Source organism: Phyllostomus discolor, chromosome 13 (genome assembly GCF_004126475.2).
Source record: "Phyllostomus discolor isolate MPI-MPIP mPhyDis1 chromosome 13, mPhyDis1.pri.v3, whole genome shotgun sequence".
Classification (NCBI taxonomy): domain Eukaryota; kingdom Metazoa; phylum Chordata; class Mammalia; order Chiroptera; family Phyllostomidae; genus Phyllostomus; species Phyllostomus discolor.
In genome coordinates this window covers 46,841,160-46,868,772 of record NC_040915.2, presented here as the reverse complement: position 1 = coordinate 46,868,772, position 27,613 = coordinate 46,841,160, and the positions used below count along the sequence as shown (strand labels likewise).

The following is a 27,613-nucleotide window of genomic DNA, read 5'->3' as shown; positions in this document are numbered from 1 at the left end:
GAAGCTACCTCGGGGTTGTGGGCAGAAAAGGGCCGGGGAGATGCGAATGTGTCGGAGGGAAGGCAGGCAGGGGACACACTCCGTTTTCTGAGCCCAGTGCCAACTCACCAGGAACCATTGGCCACGCCCATCATGGCCGTGGGCCGCTCCCCACCTGGCTGTCCCAGCCTCCGCGCACCCTGGTCTCCGCGGCCCGTGCGCTCCGGTGCGCTTGGCTGGGTGCCGGCAGAGCGCGTGCGAGGGCCGGCGACCGGAGGGGGGACCCGGCGGGAGGCGGGGTTGCTGGGAGGGCCCTGGGCCGCCCCCTTCCGCCCTCTGCACGCCCTGCCCGCCCACCAGGAGCTCCAGACTCGAGGCAAAAACCGGCGGTGCTCCCAGAGCGCTCTGCCTGCTCCACGCGGTGCTTCTACCTGTGGAGCCCGGGGGGTTGGGGGCGCCCCTTCCCGGACACCTATCCCAGCTTCTCCTTCGAAAACCTCCCGCCCAGCTACCCGCATCTCGGATAGGCGGCGCTGGGACCCCAGGACACCGCGCCAGGCTCGCAGCTGGTGACATGTAGACTCCCTCCTCTCTCCCCCACCGCGGTCCAGCCTCGGAACCTGGGCGCCCTCCTGCCCGGAAAGTTTGGGGTTGGGTGCCATGGCCAAAAGCAGCTCCCTGAATATCCGCGTGGTGGAGGGCCGGGCGCTGCCTGCCAAGGACGTGTGAGTACTCCTGGCGCAAGTAGGGAGTGAGGGGTGCACGCGGCGTGGGATGGGGCGGGGTCGCCCATTCCTCGTGCTAGGGAGGGGCAGCGGAGTGGGTGGGGGGTTCTTGTCTAAGACCCTAAGACCCGGGTTGGGACAGATTCGCTTTCATGGGGTGAGAGGCCCTATACCCATTGCTGTCCTGGTGGGAGGGGGCGCGGGGACTTTGCAGATGCCACCCCCCCACTCCTGCCTCCCCCTGTCCCGGAAGAGGGCATGACTTTTTTCTTGGAATGTTCTAAAGGGGGTCTCCATAGCTTCTGCCTGGCAATTGGAGGGCCAGGTTCTGTTGGAGCAGGGAAGGGGCATGGGAAGGGGGTCTTTCCTTTAGTGCAGGTAGGTGTTGGAGGCGGGGCTTCTCCAGGCTTGGGTGGGCTCTTAACAGCAGAACCCCGGGGAGGAGCCCCCAAAGGCAGGGGATCCGGGTGGCCCCAGCATTCCTCTGTGTGCATCTGAGATTTCGGTTTGCAGAGTGTCACCAGATGGCCAGCGGTCCAGCCTTGGGGGAGACTAGGTCCCCTTGACCCAGAGCGCTGAGCTCCCCAGCCAGCGGTTCCCAGCCCAGCATGGGCCTCCCTTGGGTGCCGAGTGGCCTCAAAGCCAACTGCAACTCTGCAGCCCCCTCTCCGGCCAGGTGTGATGGGTCTGGGGAGCCCTTGGGCCCCCGCTCAGTCCCAATCCTTGGCTTTGCTGCCCCTAGCTGAGTCAGCAGCTGCCTAATCAGCAGAAAGGTGGGAGGGGTCCCCCTCCTGCTTGGCCTAGAGCCCAGAAGGGGTTCTGAGGGTGTCAGCACCTGAGATAAGTATGGGGTCCTTGGCAGGACATCGGCCATTTGACCTTGAACCTGGTTCTCTCTGGGTCTCAGCCTCCCATCTGTGCAGAGGGAGCTCTGGACAGGGTCTCCAGGCCACGCTCAGCTGTGTGGGTGGAGAGCCTACGAGGCAAGGATTTCCCCGCCGGCCAAGGCAGGCAGGAGCCTGGATTCTGAGCTCCTGCGCAAGTGGGGGCTGGGGCTCAGCTCTGTGCTAACTCCCCCAGCTCTGGGGCCCCAGCAAGGAATATCCTTGCCTTCCATTTCACGGCCTCCCCCCTCCCCAGCGCTACAGCTGTGTCAGGGGGGTGCGGGTGGGGAGCTGCTGAGCGCTCCCTCCGTCCTCCTCAAAGAAACACGCCCCTGAGACTGAGGCAGAGAGCTTGCCGTGCGCACACAGCATCAGGACAAGCCCCCTGCCTCCCTCTTTCCGAGACGTCTGTCCTCTCGGGGTCCACGAGAAGGGGAGACTCTGGAACCCTGGGGACACACCCCTGGTGGTTGATGGAGGGCCGAGGAGGGGGCCCTTTGGGAAACCAGGTTTCCACCTCACTGCACTCTGCTCCCTGCCCCCCGCCCCCCAGTCCTGGTGAGGGCTGCAAGGGAGCTCCTTCTGCCTCTCCTGGGGAGGGAGTTGAGTCATACCTGGTTCCTTAGCCGTCCCTCCTCCTTCATGTTCCCGGGCCAAGGTGAGCTCTGGCGTGGCCCCCTCTCCACAGCAAAGGTAGCGAGTCACGCAGCCCCCCTGCCTCAGTGTCCCCGGCTGTTGGCTCCCTCCTTCAGAGGGACTCTCCTCCGAGCATGCTGGGATCCCCCCCCCCCCCCCCCGCCGTGGGGACCCTCGGATAGGGTGTGTTCTCTTTCCCCTCTGCTAGGGGAAAGGGCCCGGGTTCCTCCTGGAGCGTCACCGGATTTCAGGGGAGATGGGCCTGGCATGAGAGGCAGACTCAGAGGATCGTTTTAGGGTTATTGCTCTCATTCATGCTGACAGCTGTGAGCCACCGAGGGCTGACTGGGGGCCCGGGCCCACGCTTAACACTTCTCACCAGCCTATTCGCATTTCTGTTTTACAAAAGGGGAAACTGAGGCCCAGCACCACACAGTCATCACTTGGCTAACACCACACAGCTGGGATGTGGAGACGGACTGCTCGATGCACAAACCAAACTGGGCAGGCAGCGGCCTTGGGGCCAGCGTTCCCACACGTGAGGTGGGGCAGGGGCCGTGAGAAAGGCCAAGGGTCTGGAGAGATCAGGGATCCGGAGGGGGCGGCCCCCCCCCACTCCGCCACAGCTGCCGCCACCTGATGGGAGCCCGATAAGGCCCTTGTGCGTCAGAGCCCCGCAGCTGACGTGCGCCGCGAGCTAGGCTCCCGGGAGGGGCCGGGTGTCAGGCAGGGTCACCAGGAGGGGCCTTGCCTCCCAGCCCTTTGCTGGTGGGACCCCAGCCCACCCCTGCAGTTGGGGAAACGGAGGAAAGGGAACCTGCCTTAAAGGAGTGCAGGGATAGAGAACCCCAAGAGAGAAAGGAGATATGGGGGGGTTATCCAGCTGGGGACATCCAGGGGGCGGAGCCAGGTGGGGAAACTGAGGCTCCTGGGGTTGCTCAGCCAAAGGGGAAACTGAGGCCTGGGGTGCTACACAGAAGGGGGATGGAGGTAAGAACCTGGAGAGGAACTTGGAGACCCAGGCCACTGCCCAGCCTGAGGTGCGCAGGGGCGGGCACCCCCTGGGGAAATTAAGGCGTGGGAGCACCCGGCAAAAGCACCCAAGGGAGGGACTCCAGAGAGGACACTGAGGCACAGGGAGGGCTCAGCCAGCAGACGAGCCTCGGGTTGGAGCCCCTGCCGGCACCCATGCTCCCGTCCCTTGGAATCCCTGAGGCACTCGTGGGTCAGCGACAGGCTGAGCTGGGAAGGGGTGGCAGAGAGAGAGGGGGCGGGGCTGGGGTCATTCGGGGAAGGTGCTGCGAGGGTGCTGGAGGCAGCCTCGGGGCAGGGGATGTGCGCTGAGCCCTGCAGACCTGGGTTTGGGTGCTGGCCGCCAGGTGGGGGTGGGGGATACAGGTCCCCCCCAGGGAGCTCACCGTTCAGAAGTTGCAGGGAGCCAGAGACAGACACTGAACACAGACAGAAGCAAGGGAACAGGGCGATTGCGGGTGCTCAGAGGCATTGGAGGTCAATTGCACAACCGATGGTGACGGTCAGGGAGGTGAGGGTGAGGTCTGAACACAGGATGAAGCCGGCCGTGGCAAGATAGGGGACAGCGCATCTTAGGCAGGTGCCACTGCCAGTGCAAAGGCCCTGAGGCTGGACTGAGCTGGTTGGGGGACAGAGGAGGCCTGTGTGGTGGGACAAGGGGAGGAGCGGGGCCAGGCTGGTAACTCTTACTGTGAAGTGGGGATGGCGCTGGCTTTGGCTGGCCGCTGGCTCATGGCTGCCGGGGGGGACGGGGCACATCTGTCCTGCTGGGTGGGTTTCGAGGTCTGGGCACCCCGGTCTGTGCCTGCAGTGAGAGTCCGCTGAGGTCCTTCCCAGCTGCGGGCTGGGCAGTGCGTGTCCCCTGCCCAGGGAAACGCCATTGCGATGGAAATCTGGAGAGGCGGATGCTTACCCCAGAGGGTGGCATCAAGGCACCTGCCCAGGGAGTTCTGGGGGAGCCCTGAGGCCTCCCCCCGCCCCCGCACGTTGTCTGCTTTGGCTCCTGCAGCCACCCTGGGGGCGTGTGTTAACCCATTATGCCTGACTCACAGAGCCCAGGCTCCCCAGCCTGCACGCACCCTTGACCCCTGCTTTGGGCTTCTCGGGACGGAAACTCTGAACTTCCTTGCTTCGGGCCTCAATATCCTGTGTTTGTGGGGGGACACCCAGGGAGCCCATGCGCGGTGGGTAGGGTGGCCCTGGGTGAGCTGTGCTGCCCTGACACCTCCTGCCAGTCCCCCAAGGTCCTGCCCCGTAGCCGGATCTGCTGTGGGACCCTGCGCAAGCCTCCCCACTCGGGGCCTCCGGAGCGCCTCTGTGTGTGTGATGAAGGTGGGCTGGGGCCCCCACCCCGACTGCCCTCTCAACACGCCTCCCAACCCTCCTCCTTCCGCAGGTCTGGGAGCAGCGACCCCTACTGCATAGTGAAAGTGGACGACGAGGTGGTGGCCAGGTGAGGCGTGGAGAGGCCGGGCCTGGGGCGAGGAGAGCAGGGCAGGGGAGGGCAGGGAGGCCCCTCCCAGACCTGGGGCGGCCAGGCACCAGAAGTCACAGGGGAAGGAAGAGCAGGGGGAGGGCAACATTCACCCCAAGGGTGAGCTCAGGGGCCTGACGTTAGGTGCTCCACGCCCTGGCCTTGGGGCCCGGCAGCTGGGGCTGTCAGTTCCTTTCCCCGTGGAGCCCCAGTGGGCCCACACCTTCCCCCCGGACCTGCCGGTGTCCCTGCGGGCTCCCGGGGCTGACTCAGCGGCCGCCAGCCCGCGCCTCTCAGGGTGGCCTCTCTGGGGGCGGGCGTCTCACGCTTGGCTGGGCTGGCTGGTTCCGGGCCTGCTTGCTGGGTGCTGGGGGCACGAAGGGGGGTGTGTGTGTGTGTGTGTGTGTGTGCATGTGTGTGTGCCCAGCTGGGCAGCTGGCGAGTGTTTGTGGGGGTGTTGGAGGGGTGGTGTCCGGACGTGCATGTCCTTGGGTATGTGGGTTCACAGGGTCACTTTGTGTACCAGTGTGTGATCTGTGTGCATGTGGGGGTGTGCACGAGGGGGTGTGTGCACACACACGGGCTGCCCCGTACACACGTGTGCAACATGGCCTGCGTATTTGGGTACACAGGCGGCAATGTGGCTCTGTGTGAGGGCGTGAGCCTGTTTGGTGTGAGCGAGTCTGGGCAGGGGGGGACATCGGGCTGGGTCATGCTCAGTTCCCACCCCCGCAGGCCTGAGGGGTACGGGTGGGCGGATGGCTGAGGCCTCGGTTCCTATGGAGACAGCAGGAATCAGGATGCTGCTGGCGCAGGTTCTGGTCCAGATGGGCTGGGAGCTGGGGGCAGGGAGCCCACATGGGCCAAGGTCAACCTGCAGCACCCCAGCTGACCCCTCTGTCCTTCTCTCTGGGCTCACGCTGCCCCCTTACCCAGAAAGCCGCAGGCTGATTGCGTTACTGCAGGCCGCTGTCTGCGCCCCCCTTGGGGCTCTGAGGAGCACCCCACCTCGGGGGCTGGGAGCCTGAGGGACTTCCAGCGGGGAAAGGGCCAGCACAGGGGGAAGAGGGTGTTTGGGAGGGAGGGTCCATCTGATGGGGCGCCCCGGGCTGGGGTCAAGGGCAGAGTGTGCATGCATGTGTGTGCACATGTGTGTGCACATGCTCACACTCTTAGTTGGGGAAGGGGGTATGAAAGGGAGGAGGATGGGAGTGGCCAGTGTGCAACCAAGTCTTGCAGCCACACACCTGGGTGTGTCTTGGCTGAGCAAGTCGGGTCTCTGTTCCTTGTTGGGTAGAGGGAAGTGCGCCTGCAGGGGTGCTGGCGTGAAGGTGCTCTGTGCGTCTGTTTCTGGGCCTGGCTGGGTCCCTGCCTCTCCGGTAGTTCCCCCCTGCGTACTGCCGACTGAGTGGTCTTCTAGCCCCTCACACTCCTGCCTGTCCCAGCCAGCACCTTCCTGCACCTCAGAATCACCGAGCTCCTCCTTGCTCCAGGGCCTTTGCACATGCTGTTCCAGCCATTTGGAATGCTTGTCCTTGTCCTTCCCCCCTACTCTGCCCAACGAGCTCTTGCAGGGAGCCTTCCTTGACCCTTCTATCCCCACGCCCGGACCCACCAGGCACCGCCGAGCTAACCACAACACGGGACTGTCCTCACTGTGTTGTAAGAGCTCAGGAGCAAGCGCTTGCCTGCGGAGGCGGGGCTCTGGGGGGGCACAGGCCTTGGTCTCTCTCCCTCTGGTCCCCCGAAACCCGTAAGGCTGGGCCCCCAGTCGGGGTGTTTACGGCGTGAGTGAACAGATGGCTGGATGGCGTTGTGCGTGTTGTGAGTTCCCGTGTGTCTGTGTGGTTCTGTGTGTGTATTCGCCGTGTACAACTGTAGTATGTGAGTGTGCGTCTCTGGGTCTCTGGGTGCGTCGAAGCAGCTTTCGTCTGTGTGTTTGTGGGGATGCGTGTTTTCTCCGTGTGTGCCTGGATGTGTGGGTATGTCGAAACACATAGATGTGTATTTCTAGAAATTTCTGAGCCTGCAGATTGTGTGTCTGTGTAGGTGTGAATGTGTCTCCTGGTGTCTCTGGCTTCCGTGGCGAATCTGTGAGTGTCTCCGTGTCAGTGAGCATCCCCGTGAGAATGTGCGTGTGGCCCGAGGCCCCCCCCCCCCCAGCCCCCTGTGGCCCCTTTTGCAGGACAGCAACTGTCTGGAGGAGCCTGAGCCCCTTCTGGGGGGAGGAGTACACGGTGCACCTGCCCCTGGATTTCCACCACCTGGCCTTCTATGTGCTGGACGAGGATACGGTGGGGTGTGTGCGCTGGGGACCCACGCCGGGCATCTGAGGGGAGGCGGGCACCCCAAGGGAAGCACCCACCCACCTACCCAGCCCCTGATGCCTGCCCCTGCTGCTCCCTGGGTGGGGCGGGTGGGCTCTGGCTTGGACCCTCACCTGCCTGCCTTCCCACAGACACGACGACATCATCGGCAAGATCTCGCTCAGCAGGGAGGCAATTGCAGCAGACCCCCGAGGTGGGTGAGGGGCACCGGGCCTTCCTCCTCCAGCAGGAGAGGGAGGAGGGGGTGGTTATGCCCCGGGGCACAGCAAGGGCCGTTGGAAGCACGGAGCCCCTCAGTGGAAAGCTTTTTCAGCTTTTGTTTTTGAACAGGACAGAAGTGTGGGGGCGGAGGGATGTGGAAGGCCACTGGGATGACAGCGGATGAGGAGAAGTGGGCAGAAAGCTCCCTGGAGGAAGGGGCGTGAGTTGGTCCTTAAAGGTTCTTTGGCAAAGATGCCCAGGCTCATCTCCGTGGGTTCTCTGGGGTCAGGTGTGGGCCGGGCCAGATGGAGTGTCTGGTGTAGGGTGACCGGAGGGAGGCGCCAGACCAGGGTCTGGACTTTTTTCCTGGAGGTGCTGGGGAGCCATGGATAGTCTTTGAGCAAGACAGTGAAGAGATTGGAGCCGAGTTATAGGGGGAAGGGCCGACAGGAGAGAGTAGATACATTTTCGGAAGATCTCCGTGTTGCTTTGCGGATGCTGGACCACGGTGGGACAGGAGGAGCGCTGGGACACCAGCCTGGAGTCCGTGCAAGCACCGAGTGAGGGAAAGCCGGCGGCATCCCGGACCTGGGGGTAGGCGTGGAGCTAGAGGGAGGTGACGTTGGACCTTCACTGCCAGCAGCATGGGCCTCTACACCTTCAGGAGGGCCCTCCTGCCGTAGAGCAGCGAGACCCTGAATCAAATGAGGTCCCTAATACACTGTCGGACCTGCCGAAAGAAGAAAAACCCTCAGCATTCTCCTCCCGCCCCCCAAGTGTGAGCACAACCCAACCCGGAGTGGCCAGCAGCAGCCAAGGAGTATGGAAGGATCTCCCCAAAAGTACATGTCAGCATCACATCTGCAGTCAACCGTCGGCATCTGGAGCTGGGGCCACGGCGGGCCGAACGGGCTCTGAGACGCCCCCCGTGAGATGGAGCACTTAGAGGAGCCCAGAAGGAGTGAGCCCCCCCGCACCACCCCCGTTCTCCAGCGATGGGCACCCTCGGGTCCGGTTTCCCGCAGGATGGGATCGAACAGACGTGAATTCACAGTCCCAGAGCAGCACCCACGCGGTGCCCGGCACACATGGGAGGGGCTGAGCCAGGGTGAGCGCCCGTGCCCTCCGGGCATCAGCGGCTGGATTAGCCGGAGCCGCGTGGGCCGCCACGGGTGAGTCGGCAGAGACGGCAGCCCTCAGGTGTAAACCCACGGAGACTTTAGATTCTGTAACTCCGATAAACGGGACATTAAAAACATTACACATTTAGGTAAATAATAAAAAAAAAAAGGTCATCGCCAGGAAGGGCCAGCAATAACCACAATCAATGAAGGCCGCACATTCGAAAGAAGCAGGCAGGCTGGGAAAAGAAGGAAATGGAAGTTTCGGAGGTGAGCAGCACGACTGTCGAAGTCGAGGACGAAGTAGGTGAGTTCGGCAGGAGCTTACCGAGAGCAGAAGTGAGAACCGGTGGGCTGGAAGTGAGATCTGAGGAAATTGTTTAGCCTTGAACCCGGAGATGCAAGAAGGAAAATATAAAAGACGTTTGGAGACACAGAAACACCTGGGAAGGCCCCGCATGTGTTTAATCGGAGTCCTGGAAGGAGAGAGTAGGGAAACACGGGAGAAGGGCTCATAGAAATGAACGCCGGGGAGGGGACGTGAACAGAATGGATGGCCTAGAAGTTTCCAGAACTCAAGGAAGGACATGGTTTTTTCTTTTTCTTTTTTTAAAGCCATTTCAGCCTGTCGGTTAGGGTTAAGGTCTTTTTTTTTTTTTTAAAGATTTTATTTATTTATTTTTAGAGAGGGAAGGGACGGAGAAAGAGAGAGAGAGAGAAACATCAATGTGCGGTTGCTGGGGGCCGTGGCCTGCAACCCAGGCATGTGCCCTGGCTGGGAATCGAACCTGTGATGCTTTGGTTCGCAGCCTGTGCTCAATCCACTGAGCTATGCCAGCCAGGGCAGGACATGGTTTTCTAAGCAGGGGAAGCACAGCCCATCCTAAGCAGGATAAGAAACACCCTTACCTAGACACATTGGGGCGAAACTGCGGAGCATCAAGGGCATAGTCCTTGAAATACAACGGGAAAGATAGACCGTTTCCCCAAGAACAAGTATGAGGCCGACAGGATGTCCCAGGAACTACAGTGGAAGCTGGAAGTCGGTGGAACAGTTTCTTCAAAGAGTTGAGAGAAAGGAGAGACAGAGAGAGAGTGAGAGAGGTTGAGACTGACATTGAAGTTGACCTGACTGCTGCAGGCAGGGAGCAGCGCCCAGAGGGAGACTGGGAGATAGCAAAGGGCGTGGGTCCTAGGACTATACTGTCTGCGTTCAAACCTGAGCTCGGCTATGGACCGGCCGTGGGATTACCGGCCCAGCTCCTTCCTCGCTGGGCCTCCTCCTCCTCACCTGGAAGGGGGGGCAATCGCAGCACCTACCGCAGGAGGCTCACATGAAAAGCCCATCCTTCAATGAATTTCTGATGCCTAGTACATGGTAGGTGCCTAATAAAGGTTCGCGCCTGTGCCCTCCAGGAATCGACAGCTGGATTAACCTGAGCCACGTGGACCCGGATGCGGAGGTGCAGGGTGAGGTCCACCTGGCCGTGCAGATGCAGGAGGACGCACAGGGCCGCTGCCTTCGCTGCCATGTGCTCAAGGCCAGGTATGGTCATGGTGGGGGGTGGCGGGGGGCGGGGGGAGTCTGAGAAGGAGGAGGAATCCCCTGGCCGCCACCAGCTGCTGCCTTAGCCTGTGGGGCCTCCTCGCTCCTGGGGCACTTCCGGGCTCGAAACGAGGATCCCATGGAGGCAAACAGGTCAAGCTCACTGGATTGCAACTCCCTGGGGTTGAAGCACAAGCCAAATCCTTGTTGCGTCCCCAGTGACCGGCAACCAAAGGCTGTACACTCAGGATGGCCAGATGGATGAGTATGGAGGTGTAGTAATCAAATCGTAAGCGAGCGGTAGATACCCAATTCATACTGATTGTCTCATGTGAATGGCATGGAGCTTCAGGCGTGGCTGAATCCAGCTGTTCAAATGGTGACATCGGGAACCTGTAGACACAGATTCCTCAGCTGTCTTTTGTTTTAGCTTCATTCTAAGTCTCTCCCCAGGTCATGGCAAATAGCTCCAGCAGCCTCAGCTGCCATCCCAGCAGCTCATGCAGCTCGAGCTGAAAAAAAAAGTTCTCTCTCTTACCATTTCCAATGAACGCTTTGGGAATAATTCTTACTGGCTTAGTCTGGGGCACATGCCTGTCTCTGAATCAATCACACTGGCTCTGGTTTGGTAGGTGTGAGTCACAAGCCCATCCCTAGAGTGGAGGGAGGGATCAGCCCACCTAAGTCACGTGGGCCGGGCGTGAGGGTGGGGAGGTCCTGTCCCAGAGAAACATCAGAAGGAGCATGGGTGTGGGACCAGCAAACCCCACAAATGACCCTCCAGGGGCACCAGCGTGTGGGGTACCCATCTTTCCTCCCACCTATATATCACTCTGCATTTCTCTCTCTCTCTCTCTCTCTCGGATCCCCCCATCATTCTGGTGCCTTCACCACTTTCCCCTTTCCCCCTCTTATCTCCCAAGTTGTCTTTCTGTTTTTTCTTCACACCTCACTCCCCCAACCTTCACTTTTAGGCCAATTCTCGCCCAGGTTGGGGAGGATCTCTATTTCTGGCTTGCTGTGTGACTTTAAAGTCCTTTCTTTCCCTCTCTGTGCCTCTCCTACCACCTCCAGATTCCTGCACCCAACTGGGCATCCTTGGAGTCCGGGTGAAGGAGTCCGGGGCGGAGGGCAGGGGATAGGAGAAAGGACTCCGCATGGGGCAGGGGCTCCTCTTCTGCATTTTGCCCAGGGCCTCCTCCCCAGCCACAAGGCTGGGAAGGATCCTTGCAGCAGGAAAGGGACCGATTGCTGTTGCTTAGCAACTGGGCCGGCTCCTAGGAAACCAAAGAAGGCTTTGGATGCTGAACAGGGGTGGGAGAGGAGCAGAAGGAAGAAGCAAGCAGCCCCTGGGGGGTGGTGTCCCTGGATTTGGGGGGCCTCAGGAAAGAGGGCTGGGGTGAGACTTTCAGGCTCTCATGACAACCAGAGGCAGGGGGCTCTGCCTCATGCCTTTTCTTGGGTCCTAGGCAGGGTGTGGGCCTGAGAGTTTGTTGAATGAATGACTGAGCTGAGCCCTCACCTCCTGCCAGCAGCTATGCTAAGCCCTTTCCACACATTATCTCATTTAACTGTGGCCCCGTGAGGCTGGTCTGTCATCATTCCCATTTCCCAGATGAGGCCGCTGAAGCTCAGGGAGGGGAAGCGATTTTCCCAGTGTCACCCAGCCAACGCACGGCAGAGCCAGGGCAGGGTTCAGAGCTGGGCTTTGAACCCTGGCATCTGGTCTCCCGTCCAGGGGCTCCAAAGAAACGGAGGCCCTCTTCCCCCACCCACGACACCTTCACCTGCTGGGCTTTGTGATGTGGGACTTGGCCTTTCTGTGCCTCAGTTTCCTCATTGGGGACGTTACTGGTGCCTCCCCACAGGGTCACCTTCATCAACAGGAAGAACTGGGGCTGGACGGGCATGGGGAGGGGTGCCCTTCGCTAGGTCCCTGCCACAGGCAGGTCATTGCCTTGGAAACCAGCGGCATTTGAATGGCCTGCCCTGAGCCCCCGTTCCCAGGTCCAGCTTGGGTCTTTGTCCTTGTGGGTGCTGTGTCCCCCACTCCTGTCCTCATCTGCCCCCAGGGACCTGGCCCCCCGAGACCTCTCCGGCACATCTGACCCATTTGCACGCGTATTTTGGGGCAGCCAGACCTCGGAGACGTCGGTGAGTGGTGCAGGGCAGCTGGGACAGAGCGGGGCACCTGGAGGGGGCCCAGTCAGCTCTCTCCCTCATGTACCCCCCCTCCCCGGCACCCAGATCATCAAGAAGACCCGCTTCCCACACTGGGACGAGGTGCTGGAGCTGCGGGAGACGCCGGGCGCCCCTTCCCCACTGCGGGTGGAGCTCTGGGACTGGGACATGGTGGGCAAGGATGACTTCCTGGGCATGGTGAGCGCCCCTCCAGCACTCTCCGTGGCTCCGCGTGGCCTCCAGGGGGGACGGAAGGGTTGCAGGGCGGGGTCTCCCGGGGCACGGAAGGGTGGGTGCTCAGGCCACCTCATCAGGTCTGGGTAATGGACCTGCAAGGCTGCAGGGAGCTGCCCAAGTTCACGGCCGGGGCCCGGACTCCGGTTCTGAGCTGAGAGTGCCCAGGCAGACCGTGTGCTGGCCCTGCACTGAGGGCTTCTTTGGCCCAACCTTGTTCACCCTCGTGGCCACCCTCCTCATCGGCTTGGGCTGTTGTCCACATTTTACAGATGGGGAAACTGAGGCTCAGAGAGGTGCAGTGCCTTTCTCAAGGTCATACTGTGACTAAGACAGGGCAGAGCCAGGGCTTGAGTGCAGGTCTCTCTGACTCCGGAACCTGAGCCCTTAACTCCTGTTCCCAGAAGCACCGGGGGCAAGGTCTCCCCCTGAACCTCCGTAGCCCCCCTCTGCAACCGGTGGGATCGGTCCTGCCTCTCCACAGTAGTGGAGGTATCAGGGGTGACCGTTGTTTTTTTTTTTAAGATTTTATTTATTTATTTTTAGACAGAGGGTAAGGGAAGGAGAAAGAGAGGAAGAGAAACATCAATGTGTGGTTGCCTCTCATGCGCCCCCCTATTGGGGACTTGGTCTGCAACCCAGGCATGTGCCCTGACCGGGAATCAAACCGGTGACCCTTTGGTTCACCGGCCGGCACTCAGTCCACTGAGCCACACCAGCCGGGGCCAGGGGTGGCCGTTTTTAAAAGGAGGCGATTAGAGCACGTGAGAGGGAGGCTCGGTCATGCAACGCTGGCTGGGCCTCAAATGGTTAAAGATAGAGTTATCGAGTGGTAATGGAAAAAAATACAATAAAGAGGAAAAAGAAAAGAAGAAGAGAAAAAGAGTTCCCATGTGACCCGGCAATTCTCTTCCTAAATCTGTACCGAGAAGTGAAAACACACCTGTCCACACAAACACGGGTACGTGAGCCTTCCTAGGGGCGCTGTTTGTAATTAAAAGCCAGAGTGGAGGGAACCCAAATACCTACCAACAGACGAGCGAATGAACACAGGTGAGACGGCCACCCAGTGGAATATCACTCGGCCGTGAAAAGGAACAAAGTCCTGATGCCCACCACAACCAGGGTGTCAACATTATGCTGAGTGACAGGAGCCTGCCCTCCTGCCCCCAAACCCCACATACATTATGTGATTTCATTGATAGGAGAGGTCGCCGGGGGTTGGGGGGTGGGGGGAGTGGCTGCTAACCGGTTAGCACAGGTTCTTGGCGGGGCTCGTAGGAAACGTTCTGAACTTGGGAGTGATGTTCGCACAAGCCTGAGGCTCCTGAATGCCATGGGATGATACGCTTTAACTGGGTGAATTGCGTGGGGCGCTAATGAAGTCTCAGCACAGTTATTCTATTTTTTTAAAGATTTTATTTATTTATTTTTAGAGAGGGAAGGGAAGGAAAAAGACAGCGAGAGAGAGAAACACCACTGTGTGGTTGCTGGGGGCCGTGGCCTGCAACCCAGGCATGTGCCCTGACTGGGAATCGAACCTGCGACACTGATTCGCAGCCCACACTCAATCCACTGAGCTACGCCAGCCAGGGCTTCAGCACAGTTATTTTAAAAGGGGGGTGGAGCTTGGGGGCCTTCTGGGCTGTCTGGAGACCCTTTGACAGGTGCACTTGTGTCCATGCACAGAGCTGAAAGGACACACAGCCCCACGTGCTGTCCCCAGGAGCTCTGTGACCTTTGGCATGTCATTCCGTGTCTCTGAGCCTCAGTTTCTTCTAATTAGCATCCCTGGTGGCCCTCGGGGCCCTGGCAGGACTCATCGTGTGGGACTGGGGGAGGGAGCGGCACCGCTGTTTGTGGATGGGACACGGTGGGGGAGGAAGGGGGTGGGTGGGCAGCCTGCGCCCTTCTTCCGGGGCTGGGGGGGGTGGGGCAGGGCCCGGCTGAGGGTCTGCGTGCCCCCTCCCCCCCGCAGGTGGAGTTCCCCCCGAAGGTCCTGCAGCAGAACCCACCCAACGGCTGGTTCCGTCTCCTGCCCTTTCCCGGAGCCGAGGAGGGTTCTGGGTAAATGCGGGGCTGAGGGAGGAGGCCAGGCTGGAACCGTGCTGGGTGCCATCCTCAGCCGTGCCCACGTCAGCCCCCAAGCTGTCCCCCTGTCACTTTGTTCATTCATTTAACAGATGCGTGCGGACGCCTCACAGTGTGTGTTTACACAGGTCCAAACGCGCTCCCCTGACACCCATCCACCTGGGCACGTGGCTGTTCACACGTGTTGATGTGTGATCAGAACCCCGGGTCCTTCCACGCCTGCCCACACCTGTCCACACTGTCCCTGTCCTGTTCGTTTCTTTGCACTGGCCACAATGTTGACACTGTCCGCACCTGTGCATTCCTGTTTATACCTGTCCATACCTGTTCACACCTGCCCATACCTGCCCACACTCACCTTGTTTGGCAAACATCCACGCTCCCTTCCTGTGTTCACGCCCGCCCATCCTGGCCCTCCGTGCCTGCCCGTACATGCTTCCACATGTATGTACCTGTGGTCTGACCCTGGGCAGGGGGAGCCTGGGCGCTCTGCGGCTGAAGGTGCGGCTCGTCGAGGACCGCGTCCTGCCCTCTCGGTGCTACCAGCCACTCCTGCAGCTGCTCATGGAGTCCGCCCTGGGGCCGGCGGAGGTGGGTGGTCGGACGGGCGCTGGCACTGGGGGCGGGGGAGGGTCTGGGTGCCGGCCTCCCCCTGCTCCGGGGACACCTGTCTGGGCTCCTCTGCGGCGGAGTCCGGGAGTCCCAGGCCACCTCTCCTGCCCTCTGTCCTTGTCCAGGAGGACGTTTTTAGCCCCCTGGCTGTGCTGGAGGAGCTGACCCTGGGGGACTGCCGCCAGGACCTCGCCACCAAGCTGGTGAAGCTCTATTCTGGCCAGGGGCTGGCTGGGCCTTTCCTGGACTATCTCACCCGGCGTGAGCTGGCGCGGACCAGTGAGCTGCCCCCATGAACCCCGGGCGTCACTCCCCAGGGATGAGTCTGCAGGGGGCCTCTGAGGGTGCTCAGGCAGAGGACAGGGGCTCCTGTGTGTGTGTGTGTGTGCGCGTGGGCAGAGGGTGCCCCATGCTGTGCATCCCAGCCAGCTGGTTTTTGTCACTCTTGAGCTGTGTGACCTTAGGCAGCTTGCTTAACCACCCTGGGCTGCTGTCCTGTGAACAGAGCTGATGTTGCAGGTCTCCTCGACTTCTGGGGCTGGAGGAAGCCTGACCTCCCCCTCGGGCGGGTCTGGGGTGGGCTGGGTCAGCCCCCCATGTCCCAGCCAATACTTCCTTCTGCCCTCCCAGCCGACCCCAACACCCTCTTTCGCTCTAACTCCCTGGCATCCAAGTCAATGGAGCAGTTCATGAAGGTGAGTAGGCAAAGGCCTGGGGGGACCCGGCAGCGGCTTCCTCTGGGGGAGCCCCTCCCCATTGTTCGCTGGGACCTCAGAGCTCGGCTAGCTTCCGGTGGCATGGGTAGCCGAGCTGGGGTGCTGAGGGTGGGTGCCTGCCTTTCCCCCCCGCACCCCCCTCCGAGTGGCACCTCAGGTAAGCCTACCTCACCAGCCCTTGGCCGCACCCCGGCCTCACCCTCAGCCCCGCCCCGTGTGGTGCCCTCTACCCCCAGCTCGTGGGCATGCCCTATCTGCACGAGGTCCTGAAGCCGGTGATTAGCCGAGTCTTCGAAGAGAAGAAGTACATCGAACTGGACCCATGCAAGATGGACCTGGGCCGCACCAAGTAAGCAGAGCCGGGGGGTGAACTCTGACCCCCAGACACCCTCTCGTCCCCCGGAGCCTTGTCAGGTTGGGTCTGTGCCCCCTGCCACCCTTGCAGGAGCCCTGCATTCCACTTCCTGGCCTCACCTGTGAGCACCTCAGTCCCTGGGCTGCCTAGGTCAGTGGTTCCGGGCAGGACAGGGAAATCTGAGCTCTCTGGGTTCAAATCCCAGCCATGCCACACTTGGCGTGCAAGTCACTTTACCCCCCTAGGGTGTGAAAATGAACTGCAGTGCACACGCACAGCCCAGCGCTAACTAATGCTTCATGAGTACCGGGTATTGCTGGGATGGGGTGGGGGGGGTGCTTCGGGCTTCACGTGGGCCTGCGCGCACAGGTGGGGCCTGCGGCCCTTGGTGAGAGTGGAGGAAGCAGGGCAGTGGCTGGGAGGTCATCCCACACCTCCGCCAGCTCCTCTTTCCAGGACCCTTCTCCATTCCAGCCAGGGCGGGCGGGCTTGTTCCTGCCAGGCCCCGAGAGCTGGCTGCTGGGCAACCCATCGGGGACTATGTGGGGCCGGCAGGGGGTCTAACCTTTACTTTGGCAAGTGCTGCCCACCCCTTCCAACCACCCCAAAGGCAGGCATCGGGGCCCCTTTATCAGACGAGGAAACAGCCTCAGAGAGGGGAGGTCACCTGCCTAAGGTGGCACAGCTGGGATTTGAACCCAGGCCCTGAGCAGAAGGGCGGGGTCTGTCGGTGAAACCTCAGGGCGTGGGCTTCTCCCAGCACACCTGGCAAGGATGGAGCACAGGGGCATCCAAGCACCTGGGCAGTGCAGGGTGGTAGCTAGACCTGCGTGGGAGTCCTGAATTCTCACCTCGGCTCTGCCCGCTCTTTGCAAGGTGACCTCTCTGAGCCTCAGTTTCCTTGCCTGTTACACGGGAACCATCGGGCTACTTAGTCCATCAGGTGGCCACAAGGATCACATGCTACAGTGCCAGAGACACTAGTCCAGGGCTCAGCTCCCTGGGGCCCAGGACACAGCGGGGCCGAGACCCACCAGCCCGCTTCTGGGGAGCTCTGTCTTGGGCGGGGGGGGGGGGAAGACAGACCCCTCACCTGGATGGAAGTAGAAAGGAAGATACATACAGATGGAAATGTGCTACTCCATCATCCACTCAACAGAGCAATTGTTGAGCACCTACTGTGTGCTGGGCCCTGAGGTCACAGCAGACTATAGAGGGACACAGATCCCTCTCCTAGGGGGAGACAGAGCATAAACCAGAGAAGCAGGCTCTTGCAGGGGACCAGTGAGGTGCAGGGAAATAAAGCTGGGGAGGCTCGGGGAAGTGCTGGGAGCAGGTGCTTACGACATTCCATGGGGTGGTCACAGGGACGGCCTCTCGGAGAAGGGGACATTTAAGCAAACACTCGAAGGAGGTGAGAGAGAAAGTCACATGCAGCAGAGTGTTCCAGGCCGGAGGAGCAGCAAGTGCAAAGGCCCTGGGGTGGAGGCGCGTGGCTGGTGTGTCTAAGCTGAAAATGCATTCTGCACCAGGGTCTGTGACCATGTGCGATGAGGGAGGGATGGCCTCTTTGAGGAGGTGACATTTAAGCTGCATGTGGGGGCAGGAGTGTCCCAGGTAGAGGGAACAGCCCCTACAAAGGCTCCCAGACGAGAATGAGCTTGGTGTGTTTAAGCAGAAGCAAGGAGCCGGTGGGATAGGCAGGAGGGGAGGTTGCAGAGGTGGGATGGGAAGGCGGGTGCTGTCTGAGCCTGGGGGAGCAGGCTGGGGCTGGGGTCTGAGGCAGAGCCGCTCTGCTTGCTCCCCAGGAGGCTCTCCTTCAAGGGCACACCCTCGGAGGAACACGTGCGGGAGGCCAGCCTGGGGCTGCTGACCGGCTACCTGGGGCCCATCGTGGATGCCATCGTGGGCTCCGTGGGGCGCTGCCCGCCGGCCATGCGCCGGGCCTTCAAGCAGCTGCGCCGGCGTGTGGAAGAGCGCTTCCCACGGGCGGAGCACAAGGTGGGCCGGGCGCTCCCATTGGGCAGGCGGGAAGACTGAGGCCGGGGAGGGCAGGAGCTCATTCAAGGTCACGTGGCGAGTCAGGGCAGAGGTGGGATCGAAACTAGGCTGCCATCCTAAAGCACTCTGCGTGCTGGCGGAAGTGGGTACGACATTCCGGTAGCGCCTGGGACCCCCCCCAGGGGTGGTGGTGGTAATAATAATAATAATAATAATAATAATGGCAACAACACTATATGCAGCATGGATCAGACCTTGTCTTGCGTATGTATTACCTTACCTAGTCCTCACATCCACACCATATTATTCCATTCCACAGAGGAGGAAACGGAGGCCCAGAGACGTGAAATTACACAGCTGGAAAGGGGTAGTGATGGGACAGGCACCCAGCCAGGCAGGCCGGCACCACGATGTGTGCTCATAACCACCAAATAATAGTGTGGCACACGGCGCGTGCCTCCGCAGTGCCAGCTGCGTGTGCCCCCGGGCCCACGCGAGAGACAGAGAGGTGTTCACACCCCAAATTAAGTCGAAGTGTGAATCCTGCATGAGCTAGTGCTTCCCCAACGTTGATACAAAAGTTGAAAACTCAGGGGCTGCAGAGTTCAGGCAGGTGAGGTAAATGTTCAGAGCCGTCCAGGTGTGGGGCAGTAGGGAGTGGTAGGGACTGCGGCAAACGGGCACTCCCACAGCTTTCCCAAGGGGACAGCTGCAGGCAATTCTTGCCATGTAAAATTGTCAGCTCTCCAGAGTTTTGGTTTTTTTCTCTTAAAGCCAACATTCTGGATTTTATGTGAGATCCCTCATTTAAAAAATGTTGGCACTAATTCACCGAAAAAAAAACAACCCCCCAAAACAACAACACTTTGAGCTGATCATTACACCCATGTGGCCGGACCGGCCCGCAGGTTATCAGTTTGAGACCCCTGGGTGTCGTGCTCAGCCCAGTTCCCGGTGGCTGTCATCCTTGCTCACAAACGACGATGTCACAGGGAGCTAGCTTACCTGGTGCTGAGGTAGCGGAAATTCAGACTCCGGTTCCCTCTGCAGAAGGGTCCGAGACTGGAGTGTTGGAGATGTGATGGCCCCATCCCTGCAGCCTGCGTTATGAGCCCTGGTTTTCCGCCATGGTGCTCCCCACTCCCTGCTTACAGGTGGAGAAACCGAGGCCCAGAGACGTAAAGACCCTTGGCCAAGGCCTCCAGACTCCCAGCTGAAGTTTCTCTGCCCGCGCCCCACCCCAGCCTCCACGGAGGAGCGGCCTCCAAACTGGGACGTGGCTTGATTTATGCCCCACTTTGCTGGGCTCTCGCCCGGGCTGCTGGCAGAGGTGCTAAGTGGGACACAGCTGTGGCAGCGGAGCGGGAAGGGAAGGGAAGGGAAGGGGAGGCCAGCTCCCCAGGCAGCCTAGCCCTTGTGGGCGGAGCCAATGTCTGAGACCACGGAGAGTCCCCAGGTCTTAGCCCCCACGGTGGGATAGGCCTCGGGAACAGGGACCTCCTCAGGCCCACGGAGGTGGGTGCGGTCAGGAGAACCCAGGGGAGCCCCTTTCTCTGCCTTCCTGACACCTGTTCCTCCTTCTCAAGAAAGGAGGAAGTCACGGGCTGACGTCAAAGGCTAAAATTACCCTTGAACGTGGCAGGCGGGGGATGGTGACCTTGGGGGCAGTTCAGGATTCCAGACGAGCAAGGCAGGGGCAGAGAGAGACCCGCCCTCTGTACAGTTCCAGTGCCCGGCCCCTGGCAGGGTCGCTGTCAACGTAGAGGTGGCCCAGGGAATCGGCACACACCCAGGGAGGGTACAGTCTCAGGGGGAAATACAGCTCCCCAATAAACACCGAGCACATTCTCAGGCTAAATATAGCCCCCTGAGCGGGAGAGGGGAGTGGGGCGTGACTTAGGGGGAGCCACACGCACCCAGAGACACACCCTCTTCCTGAGTCCCTGCTGCTGGTGCGTGCAGGTGGCCAGGCGAGAGACTCACGTGGGCGGGCACCGTACTTCCCGGTTTGTACAGGGCAAGAGGCTGGGGCTGGGGGTGCACGTGGGACAGGCCCTGGAGCCAGCCCAGCCGGGTTCACTACTGAGCCTCAGTGTGGCAGAGAGCTGAGAGTTCAAATCCTGCCTGGGCTGCATCGTGGTTCAGCTGTGAGACCTGAGGCCATGCCCTTCGCTCTCTGGGTGTCAGAGGGGCCTCATCTGTGAAATGGAGATACAGTACTTCTGGGGGTGAGGATTACATAAACAAGTGTGTGGAGATGTTCCTGGCCTGGTGCTATTCATGATAAACCATGGATCTGGGTTGGAATCCTGCCTCCTTTACGCCTCCGCTGTGTGGCCTTGGGCAAGTCACTCGGCATCTCTGAGCTTCTGCCTCCTCATCTGTGAAATGGGAATAGTGATGGTGCTTTCTTTATAGGACTGGGACCTTGGCAATCCCTGAGGATGCCTGGCTAAATGTGACTGTGCAGTATTAGTATTATGACTCCATTTTCCAGATGGAAAGACTGAGCTCCCCAGCCCCCCCCCCCCCCCTACAGAAGCCCCCCTGGCAGACCAGGATGGCCTCTTGGTCTGTCTCCCATTTCACCTTCTCTGCCCCCCCCCCACATCTACAGTCCTCGCTGCCTGCATTTCCCCAGTGTGGACATGGGTTCGGGGGGGCCCCCCTCACCTGCTGCCTTTCTCGGCAGGACGTGAAGTACCTGGCCATAAGCGGCTTTCTCTTCCTGCGCTTCTTCGCGCCCGCCATCCTCACCCCGAAGCTGTTCGACCTCCGGGACCAGCACGCAGACCCCCAGACCAGCCGCTCACTGCTGCTTCTTGCCAAGGTGCCCCCACCCGGGGTGGTCCGAGCCAGGGCAGCCCGCCCATGGCAGGAGGAGGGCGGGGAGGCCGGACCCAGAGGAGACCCTGGGGAAACCCGTCTGAAATGCCACCGGTCACGTCGGCCCCGAGTGCCAAGGCATCCGCTGTGCTCTCTCATGTCCTCTGTGGGAGCAAAGACCCTACCCTTCCAGGGGGGACCTGGGCCGTCCTCCACACCTTAGTGCTCATTGGACCCTCCTTTGTGAAGTGGCCACGTTTGGAGGTTCTGACAGGGACCAGGGTACGCGAGATAGGATCAGGCAGTCCTGGGGGAGGGCCCTGGGCTCGGGAGGGAGCGGAGTAGCATGGACACTGGGTGGTATATCCGTCCACAGGAAGACACAGCTATTGCCCAAAGCAGGTACCGCCATGAGCCGTCTCCTTTCTGTCGGCACTGACTGGGGAGCCAGGGCTCTGGGTCTGGGTCCTGGGTGCCCGGAGGGCCCTCTGCCCTGCGGTGACCCTGGCCCCGGCACCCCCTGCTTCTCCGATCCAGGCCGTGCAAAGCCTTGGGAACCTGGGCCAGCAGCTGGGCCAGGGCAAGGAGCTGTGGATGGCCCCCCTGCACCCCTTCCTTCTGCAGAGCATCTCGCGTGTGAGAGACTTCCTGGACCGGCTGGTGGATGTGGAGGGGGAGGAGGGTGAGTTCCTGTGGCCTTGCCCTGTCCGGCTAGTCATTCCCCTGGGCCCTTGGGACCTGCCCTGCTACCTCCCCTTCCCACCCCACCCCCCCCCAGCACCAAGACCGGGACCGCTGCTTCAGCGAGTTAGTCAGCTAACATTTCCTGGCACCCACTGTGCCACCCCCCCTGCGGGCAGGGACTGTGGCCTGGTGTTCACGCAATCGGCAGCCATCTATCCAGCGCCTCCTGTGTCACAGGCACTGCTCCGCGTGCCGGGGAAGCCGGTGAGAGAGACGGAAGGAACTCCTGCTCTCATGGAAGCTTTATTCTAGCGGAGACAACAGGCTGTAAAGGAGATGAATGAGCAAATCATGGCGTGTTAGGAAGTGCCGAGGAGACAAGGGAAAAGGGGGGCAGGGAATGTTGGGGCACAGCAGGTCAACCCTCCAGCTAGGGTAGCCAGAAGCAGTCTCACTAGAGTGGAAGTAAATCTCACAGTACAGAGAGTGAGCCGTGAGCATCCCGGGGAACAGCGTTCCAGGCCGGAACGGCATGTGCAAAGGCCCTGAGGCGGGGGCAGAGAGCGGCAGTGGGGAGGCCGGTGAAGAAGCGTGGGTGAGGGAGAGCGAAGGGGGGGCGAGGAGCCAGTCTGGGTGGGGCTTTGTTGGCAGCGAGAAGAGCTGTGCCTGCGCCTTGGAGTGGAATGGAGCCAGAGGACAGCTTCGAGCAGAGCTGGGGTTGAGTCCATCACAGTGTGGGGCCCAGGTCATGAGACAGTTGGGTCCCAGCCACACAGGGGCGACCTGTTGCAACTGAACCCTGGTTGTGGCCAGTGGGGTCCCTGTGGTGCCAGCGAGGAGCCGGAGTCTGGGCTCCCTGGGGATGGCTGCGTCTCAGGTGCTCCCCCGGCTGACTCCATAGACGTAGCTCCCCCTGCTGGCTGCCTGCGCAGCGGCCTGCAGATCCCTCAGGCTGGAGCGGGATCATCAAGGCCAAGTTTGTGCCCCCCTTCCCCCCCCTCCCGGCCATAAGTGACTCATCCTCTTGCCTCTAGGGGAACAGAGCTTCATGCTCATCCACCAGGCCCTGGACAGGCTGCCAGGGTAGGCCGAGCCTGGGCAGGAAGGGCTCACTGTCCCTTCTCCCCACTTCCAGAAGCTGGGGGCCCAGCCAAGGCCCTGGTCTCGCCCTCGGTGCCCGTCCGAGAAGGCTACCTGCTGAAGCGCAAGGAGGAGGCGCCCGCCAGTCTGGCCACGTGCTTTGCCTTCAAGAAGCGTTACTTCTGGCTCAGCGGGGAGACCCTCTCCTACTCCAAGAGCCCCGAGTGGCAGGTGGGGCTCTAGTTCACTGTGGAGGGGTTTCCAGTGGCGCCCCCCCCCCCCCGACCTTCACAGAGCAGCCTTTTTGCACCCAGGGGGACACGGAGGCCCAGGCTGGGGCAAGGACTCGTGCAAGGCCCCACAGCAGCTTGGCAAGGTCAAATGCTCAGGCCAGGCTCCGCTCACACCCTTGGGCCAGTGTGCATCCAGGCCAGGGACAGGCATACACACACACACACCCTCACCATCAACCGCCCTTCAGAACCTACACTCGGGGTGGCCCCGACACCCCCTCCAGGCGTGGACCCGCACAGGGCAAGGACAACGCTCACGCACCCTCGGGTGTTCCCAGCCGGGTCTGTGCCCACATACTGCACAGGTACAGGCCGGGTGGCCAGGCGCATGCTCCCGAGCATTCCTTCACTCACTCACTCACTCACTCACTCATCAGACCTTTATTGAGAACCCCGGGGGCACCATGCAGTGCTCTGGGCGTGGAGATGCAGCAGTAAACAAGACAGAGTCCCTGCTCTCATGGGGCTGCCTCTCGAGTCTGGCACAGACGGGCGGGTGCAGGGATCCGCCCACTGCTGCGTGAGCGCCGTACGTAACAACAGCTCACACCGGAGCGCTGCCCATTCTAGAGTTCAGTGCCCTGGGTTCTAATTCTGGCTCCACCCGGCGAGAGACCTCGGGAGGGCCATGTACCCTCTTGTGCTTCAGCTTCTTCTGCACATTGGGGAGAATAACAGACCCGGCCTCAGAAATGTGCTGGGACAATGAAATAAGTTGATACATGTGAAATGCTTAGAACCACATCCCACGAGCTGGGTGGGTGGTGATGGTGGTGGTGGTGTTGGGAACTGATGCCCGTGGAGTTGTCACTCACAGAGGGATGGGGCAGGACTTCGGGGCTCGTGGAACAGCTGAGTGGATGTGCACACAGATCACAGATACAGGAGGTTGAACGTCCTTACCCCTGGGGACACCGCGTGATGCATGCACCCCGAGGAAAGCTGTCCCCGGGGCCCCACACCCCAGCCACCACCGCCTTCAGCCCGCCCTGTCCCTACATTCCCCTCTCCCAGACGCGTTCCTCCATCCCGGTGTCCCACATCCGCGCCGTGGAGCGCGTGGAGGAAGGCGCCTTCCAGCTGCCGCACGTGATGCAGGTGATGACGCAGGACGGCTCGGGGACGCTGCACACCACCTACCTGCAGTGCAAGGTGAGGCAGAGCAAGGCTGGGGGGCGGGGGACGTCCCTCGAGTCCCGCCTCGCTCCGGTCCGCAACCTCCCCCCCACTCCCTGCAGAACGTGAACGACCTCAACCAATGGCTGTCGGCCCTGCGCAAGGCCAGCGCCCCCAATCCCGACAAGCTGGCCTCCTGCCACGCGGGTGCCTTCCGCAGCTCCCGCTGGACCTGCTGCCTCCAGGCGGAGCGCTCAGGTGAGGGGGCGGGGCGGGCTCAGGCTCCGCCCTCCGCACCTGTCAATCAGCTGTCGGGGCTAGCTGTGCAACGTGGAGCAAGTAACCCTCTCTCTGTCTCAATCTCTGCCTCAAGTTTGAAGTGGGGTCGATAACAGTGCTACCTCCTAGGGTTTCGTGAAGACTGAACGTGAGGTATTGTTTTTGGTAAGCACCCACTGTGTGCCAGGTGTCTGGCGGTACACAGACGGGCATCGGGCTCGCTCTCAAGGAAGACAAATGACTGACCAGGCCATTGTAATGCAGCTTCCTAAGTGTCCAGATGAGGCTTTTGAGACTCCACAGAATGCCTCTGACCCAGCCCCAGGGTTGGAGATCAAGGAGGGCTTTCTGGAGGAGGTGCTGCTTAGATGTGACCTGAGATGAATAGGAGTGAAGCTGCAAAGTTGGGTTCAGGGGTAGGATCAGGAAGAATGTTGCAGGCAGAGCAAAGGCCTGGGCTGGAGACAGAGGGGCAGAAGGGTTAGCGTGGCTCAGCCCGGCTGCACCTGGACTGTGCTAGGAGGCCGGAGACAGGGGAGGCCACCGCTCTGCCCCGGGAAGGTGGAGGCAAGGGCCTGGAAGGAGGTAGGGTTTGCAGACCCATTGGAGAGGCAGGAGGGGCGGGGCTTGGCCACAACCTGCCTTGGGGGCTTCTGGAAGGGGAATCGGAGGAGTCATTGACGGTGCTGTGTCCCCTCAGCTGCTGGTTGCAGCCGCACACACTCGGCCGTCACCCTGGGGGACTGGAGGGACCCGCTGGATCCCGACGCTGAGACCCAGATGGTGTATCGGCAGCTGCTCCTGGGGCGGGACCAGCTCAGGTGGGTGCCCCGCTCTTCCCACTGCGCCCCTCATGGCCACGGGGGCCTCCTCCGTTCATTTAGTCACTTTCCATGTGCATCCGCTGAGGCTGGAGCAGGGGAGGGGCAAGCTCAAGGTGAGGATGGCGAAGCATTCTCCGGCGGGCCCTGGTGCATACCTGGATCTTAGCATCTCTTAGCACCTCCAGAGACAGGGGAACAGACCTTGGATGCGTTCCTCCCCGTGCCCGGCCTCAGGGTCACTTACTCGGTGGCAGAGATTTGCTCCAGCTCATTGCAGAGTGGGTTCAAATCCTGCCCTGGCCTCTTACTGGCTGTGTGATCTCGGGCAAGTCGCTTATCGTCTCTGTACCTTAGTTTCCTCCTTTGGAAACCAGGGTTAGTAACAGTGCCCGCTTCCTGGGCTTGTCCCGAGTATCAAACGCGCTCATGCAGGTAAAGCTGCAGAGTCAGCTTTCAGTAAACGGTAACTATAGTGATGCCGCAAACCTTAGATAAGTTATTTTGCCTCTCTGTCTCGGTGACCATCAGTATCTCGGTGCTAACAGGAAGTGCCGGCCTCAAACAAGTTCCTCGTGGTAGTTAGTCCACGGGAAGGGCCTGGAGTCATGTCTGGGACTCTGTGAACGTTGGCCGTGATGAGGATGTCGGTGGTGCCGACGAGTGAGAACCTGCGGCGTCCCCTGCAACCGGCAGAGGCGCTCCGGGGTGGAGGGAAACGGGGACTCGGGGGTCAGCCCTGTCTGTCTCCCCCTCACCATCCAGGATGAAGCTCCTGGGGGACTGCAGCATGGACACCAGTCCGGAGGAGGACGCGGGGAGGGACTCCGGGTCCATGGAAGGTAGGGGTTCAGTTGAGGGGGTCCCTTTCCTTTGCCCTCTCTGGTACCTCCCATCACTTGCCAAGTGCACCCCTGTGCCCTCCAAATCACTGTCCTGTTTCCAGTCCACCCGCAGGCCAGGGGGCTGTGTGGGGGGAGGGGCGGGGCTCTGGCACCTGTTAGGATTCTCGGGGCACAAGACAAATCTGGAGCCCGAGGAAGCCATTGGGCATGGGTTGGACCACCTTCCCTGGTCCGGCTGAGCCCCTGTGGCCCCCTTGCCTCCCTCCCAGGGACCTGTCCTGAGGCCCTGGACCGGCAGAGAGAAGCAGCTGGCCGCCTGCTGGAGGTGCTCGAAGACCTGGACAGAGCCCATGAGGACTTCCAGTGGCAGGAGCAGGGGAAGGTGGCCCCAGGTCCCCTTGGGCCCTGAGGAAACGCCACAGGCAGCCCAGGAGGAAGAGTAAGGAGCTGTTGGACCCGTCTCAGAGTGCCCTGGCCCCGGAGTCTCCTCCTGGCTGTGCTGTACCTCACTGATGCTGTGACTGGGGGGCTGCCGGAGACTGCCCAGTCCCGTGTGCTCCAGGCCCCAACCCCGAGGCATGGGCGCAGGGGGCCAGCCTTGCACTGACCGAGTCTCACTCCGGGCTGGGGCAGACCGAAGTGACCGGGGTGAGGAGTCCGACTCTCCTGGCTCAGCCTGAGGTTGCTGCTTCCCAGGACTGGCCTCCCCCCACGCCGAGGCGGCCAGCCTGACCTTGAGCTGCTGGATACAGCTGTAACTACATCCCCAGTGCCCATGTGGCCTTGCTGCCCCTGACAAGCACTAAACCTACTCAGCCCTTCCTGTTACTATGTCTGCCAGTCTCTGTGACCTCACGAATCTTCCTGACCCCTGCCCTTGGCTGATGGTCCTAACCACAGGCTTTCAGAATCAGGTGCCTTCAGGCTGGGGGCCCGACCAGCAAGACTCAGACCGTTGGAGTCTGGGAGACCCTGGGCCAGGCTCCTTGCCCCTTTTTGAGCCTCAATTTGCCCTGCCTTAGATGTGTGGTTTTTCCAATGTGGTTCCATAGAGGTAGCTCAGGAACCACGGAGAAGTTTCACGCACTGGCCCAAGGCTCCCCCCGCCCACTGCCACCCTGGGGTGTCTGCTAGAAAAATGCAGACCCCTGGGCTCCACCCAGACCTACTGCATCAGAATCTGAAGGCGTGTGGGGAGGAGGGGTCAGGGTTCTTAACAAGCTCCGCAGGTGATGTGGATGAACGTCAGATTTGAGGATCACAGGGCTGGGCGATTGTGTATACAAGGGTTTTGGGGAAAGAGTATGAGAACGAACCACAGAGGATGCGATGTTTGGAAACACTCAACAGTCAGAACTGGAAGGGGCTCCAGGAACTCGGTTTTTTTTTGTTTTTTTTTTTTTTTTTCTGGCTTTGTGTGACTGTAGCGTGGGACAGGAAACTGAACCTACCTGGCTGGGGAGAAGGTGGACCAGGATGCAGCGCTATCCCATGGATGGCCAGTAGGGGTCGCTCGGAGCCGCAGCATCCACAACAGCCATCTGGGCATTCTGG

General features: G+C 61.0%; 1 protein-coding gene across 2 annotated transcripts; it reads left to right on the top strand.

Annotated features, from left to right (window-relative positions):
- Positions 1 to 321: 321 nt before the first annotated feature.
- RASAL1 (RAS protein activator like 1) lies at positions 322 to 26,899 on the top strand. 2 transcript variants are annotated; one of them, XM_036014764.1, is made up of 21 exons: positions 322 to 704; positions 4,653 to 4,709; positions 6,916 to 7,029; positions 7,189 to 7,250; positions 9,796 to 9,925; positions 11,998 to 12,079; positions 12,173 to 12,304; positions 14,319 to 14,407; positions 14,905 to 15,022; positions 15,169 to 15,322; positions 15,674 to 15,738; positions 15,996 to 16,108; positions 17,923 to 18,115; positions 20,808 to 20,945; positions 21,479 to 21,623; positions 22,764 to 22,936; positions 24,013 to 24,150; positions 24,237 to 24,372; positions 25,094 to 25,214; positions 25,980 to 26,056; positions 26,329 to 26,899. In XM_036014764.1, the coding sequence occupies exons 1-21, from the start codon at positions 640 to 642 to the stop codon at positions 26,466 to 26,468; spliced, it is 2,442 nt and encodes an 813-aa protein (XP_035870657.1). In that variant the 5' UTR covers positions 322 to 639; the 3' UTR covers positions 26,469 to 26,899. The 2 variants fall into 2 exon arrangements, with proteins under 2 accessions (XP_035870657.1, XP_028384805.1); XM_028529004.2 differs by having other exon boundaries at positions 323 to 704; positions 22,761 to 22,936.
- The last annotated feature ends 714 nt before the right edge of the window (positions 26,900 to 27,613 follow it).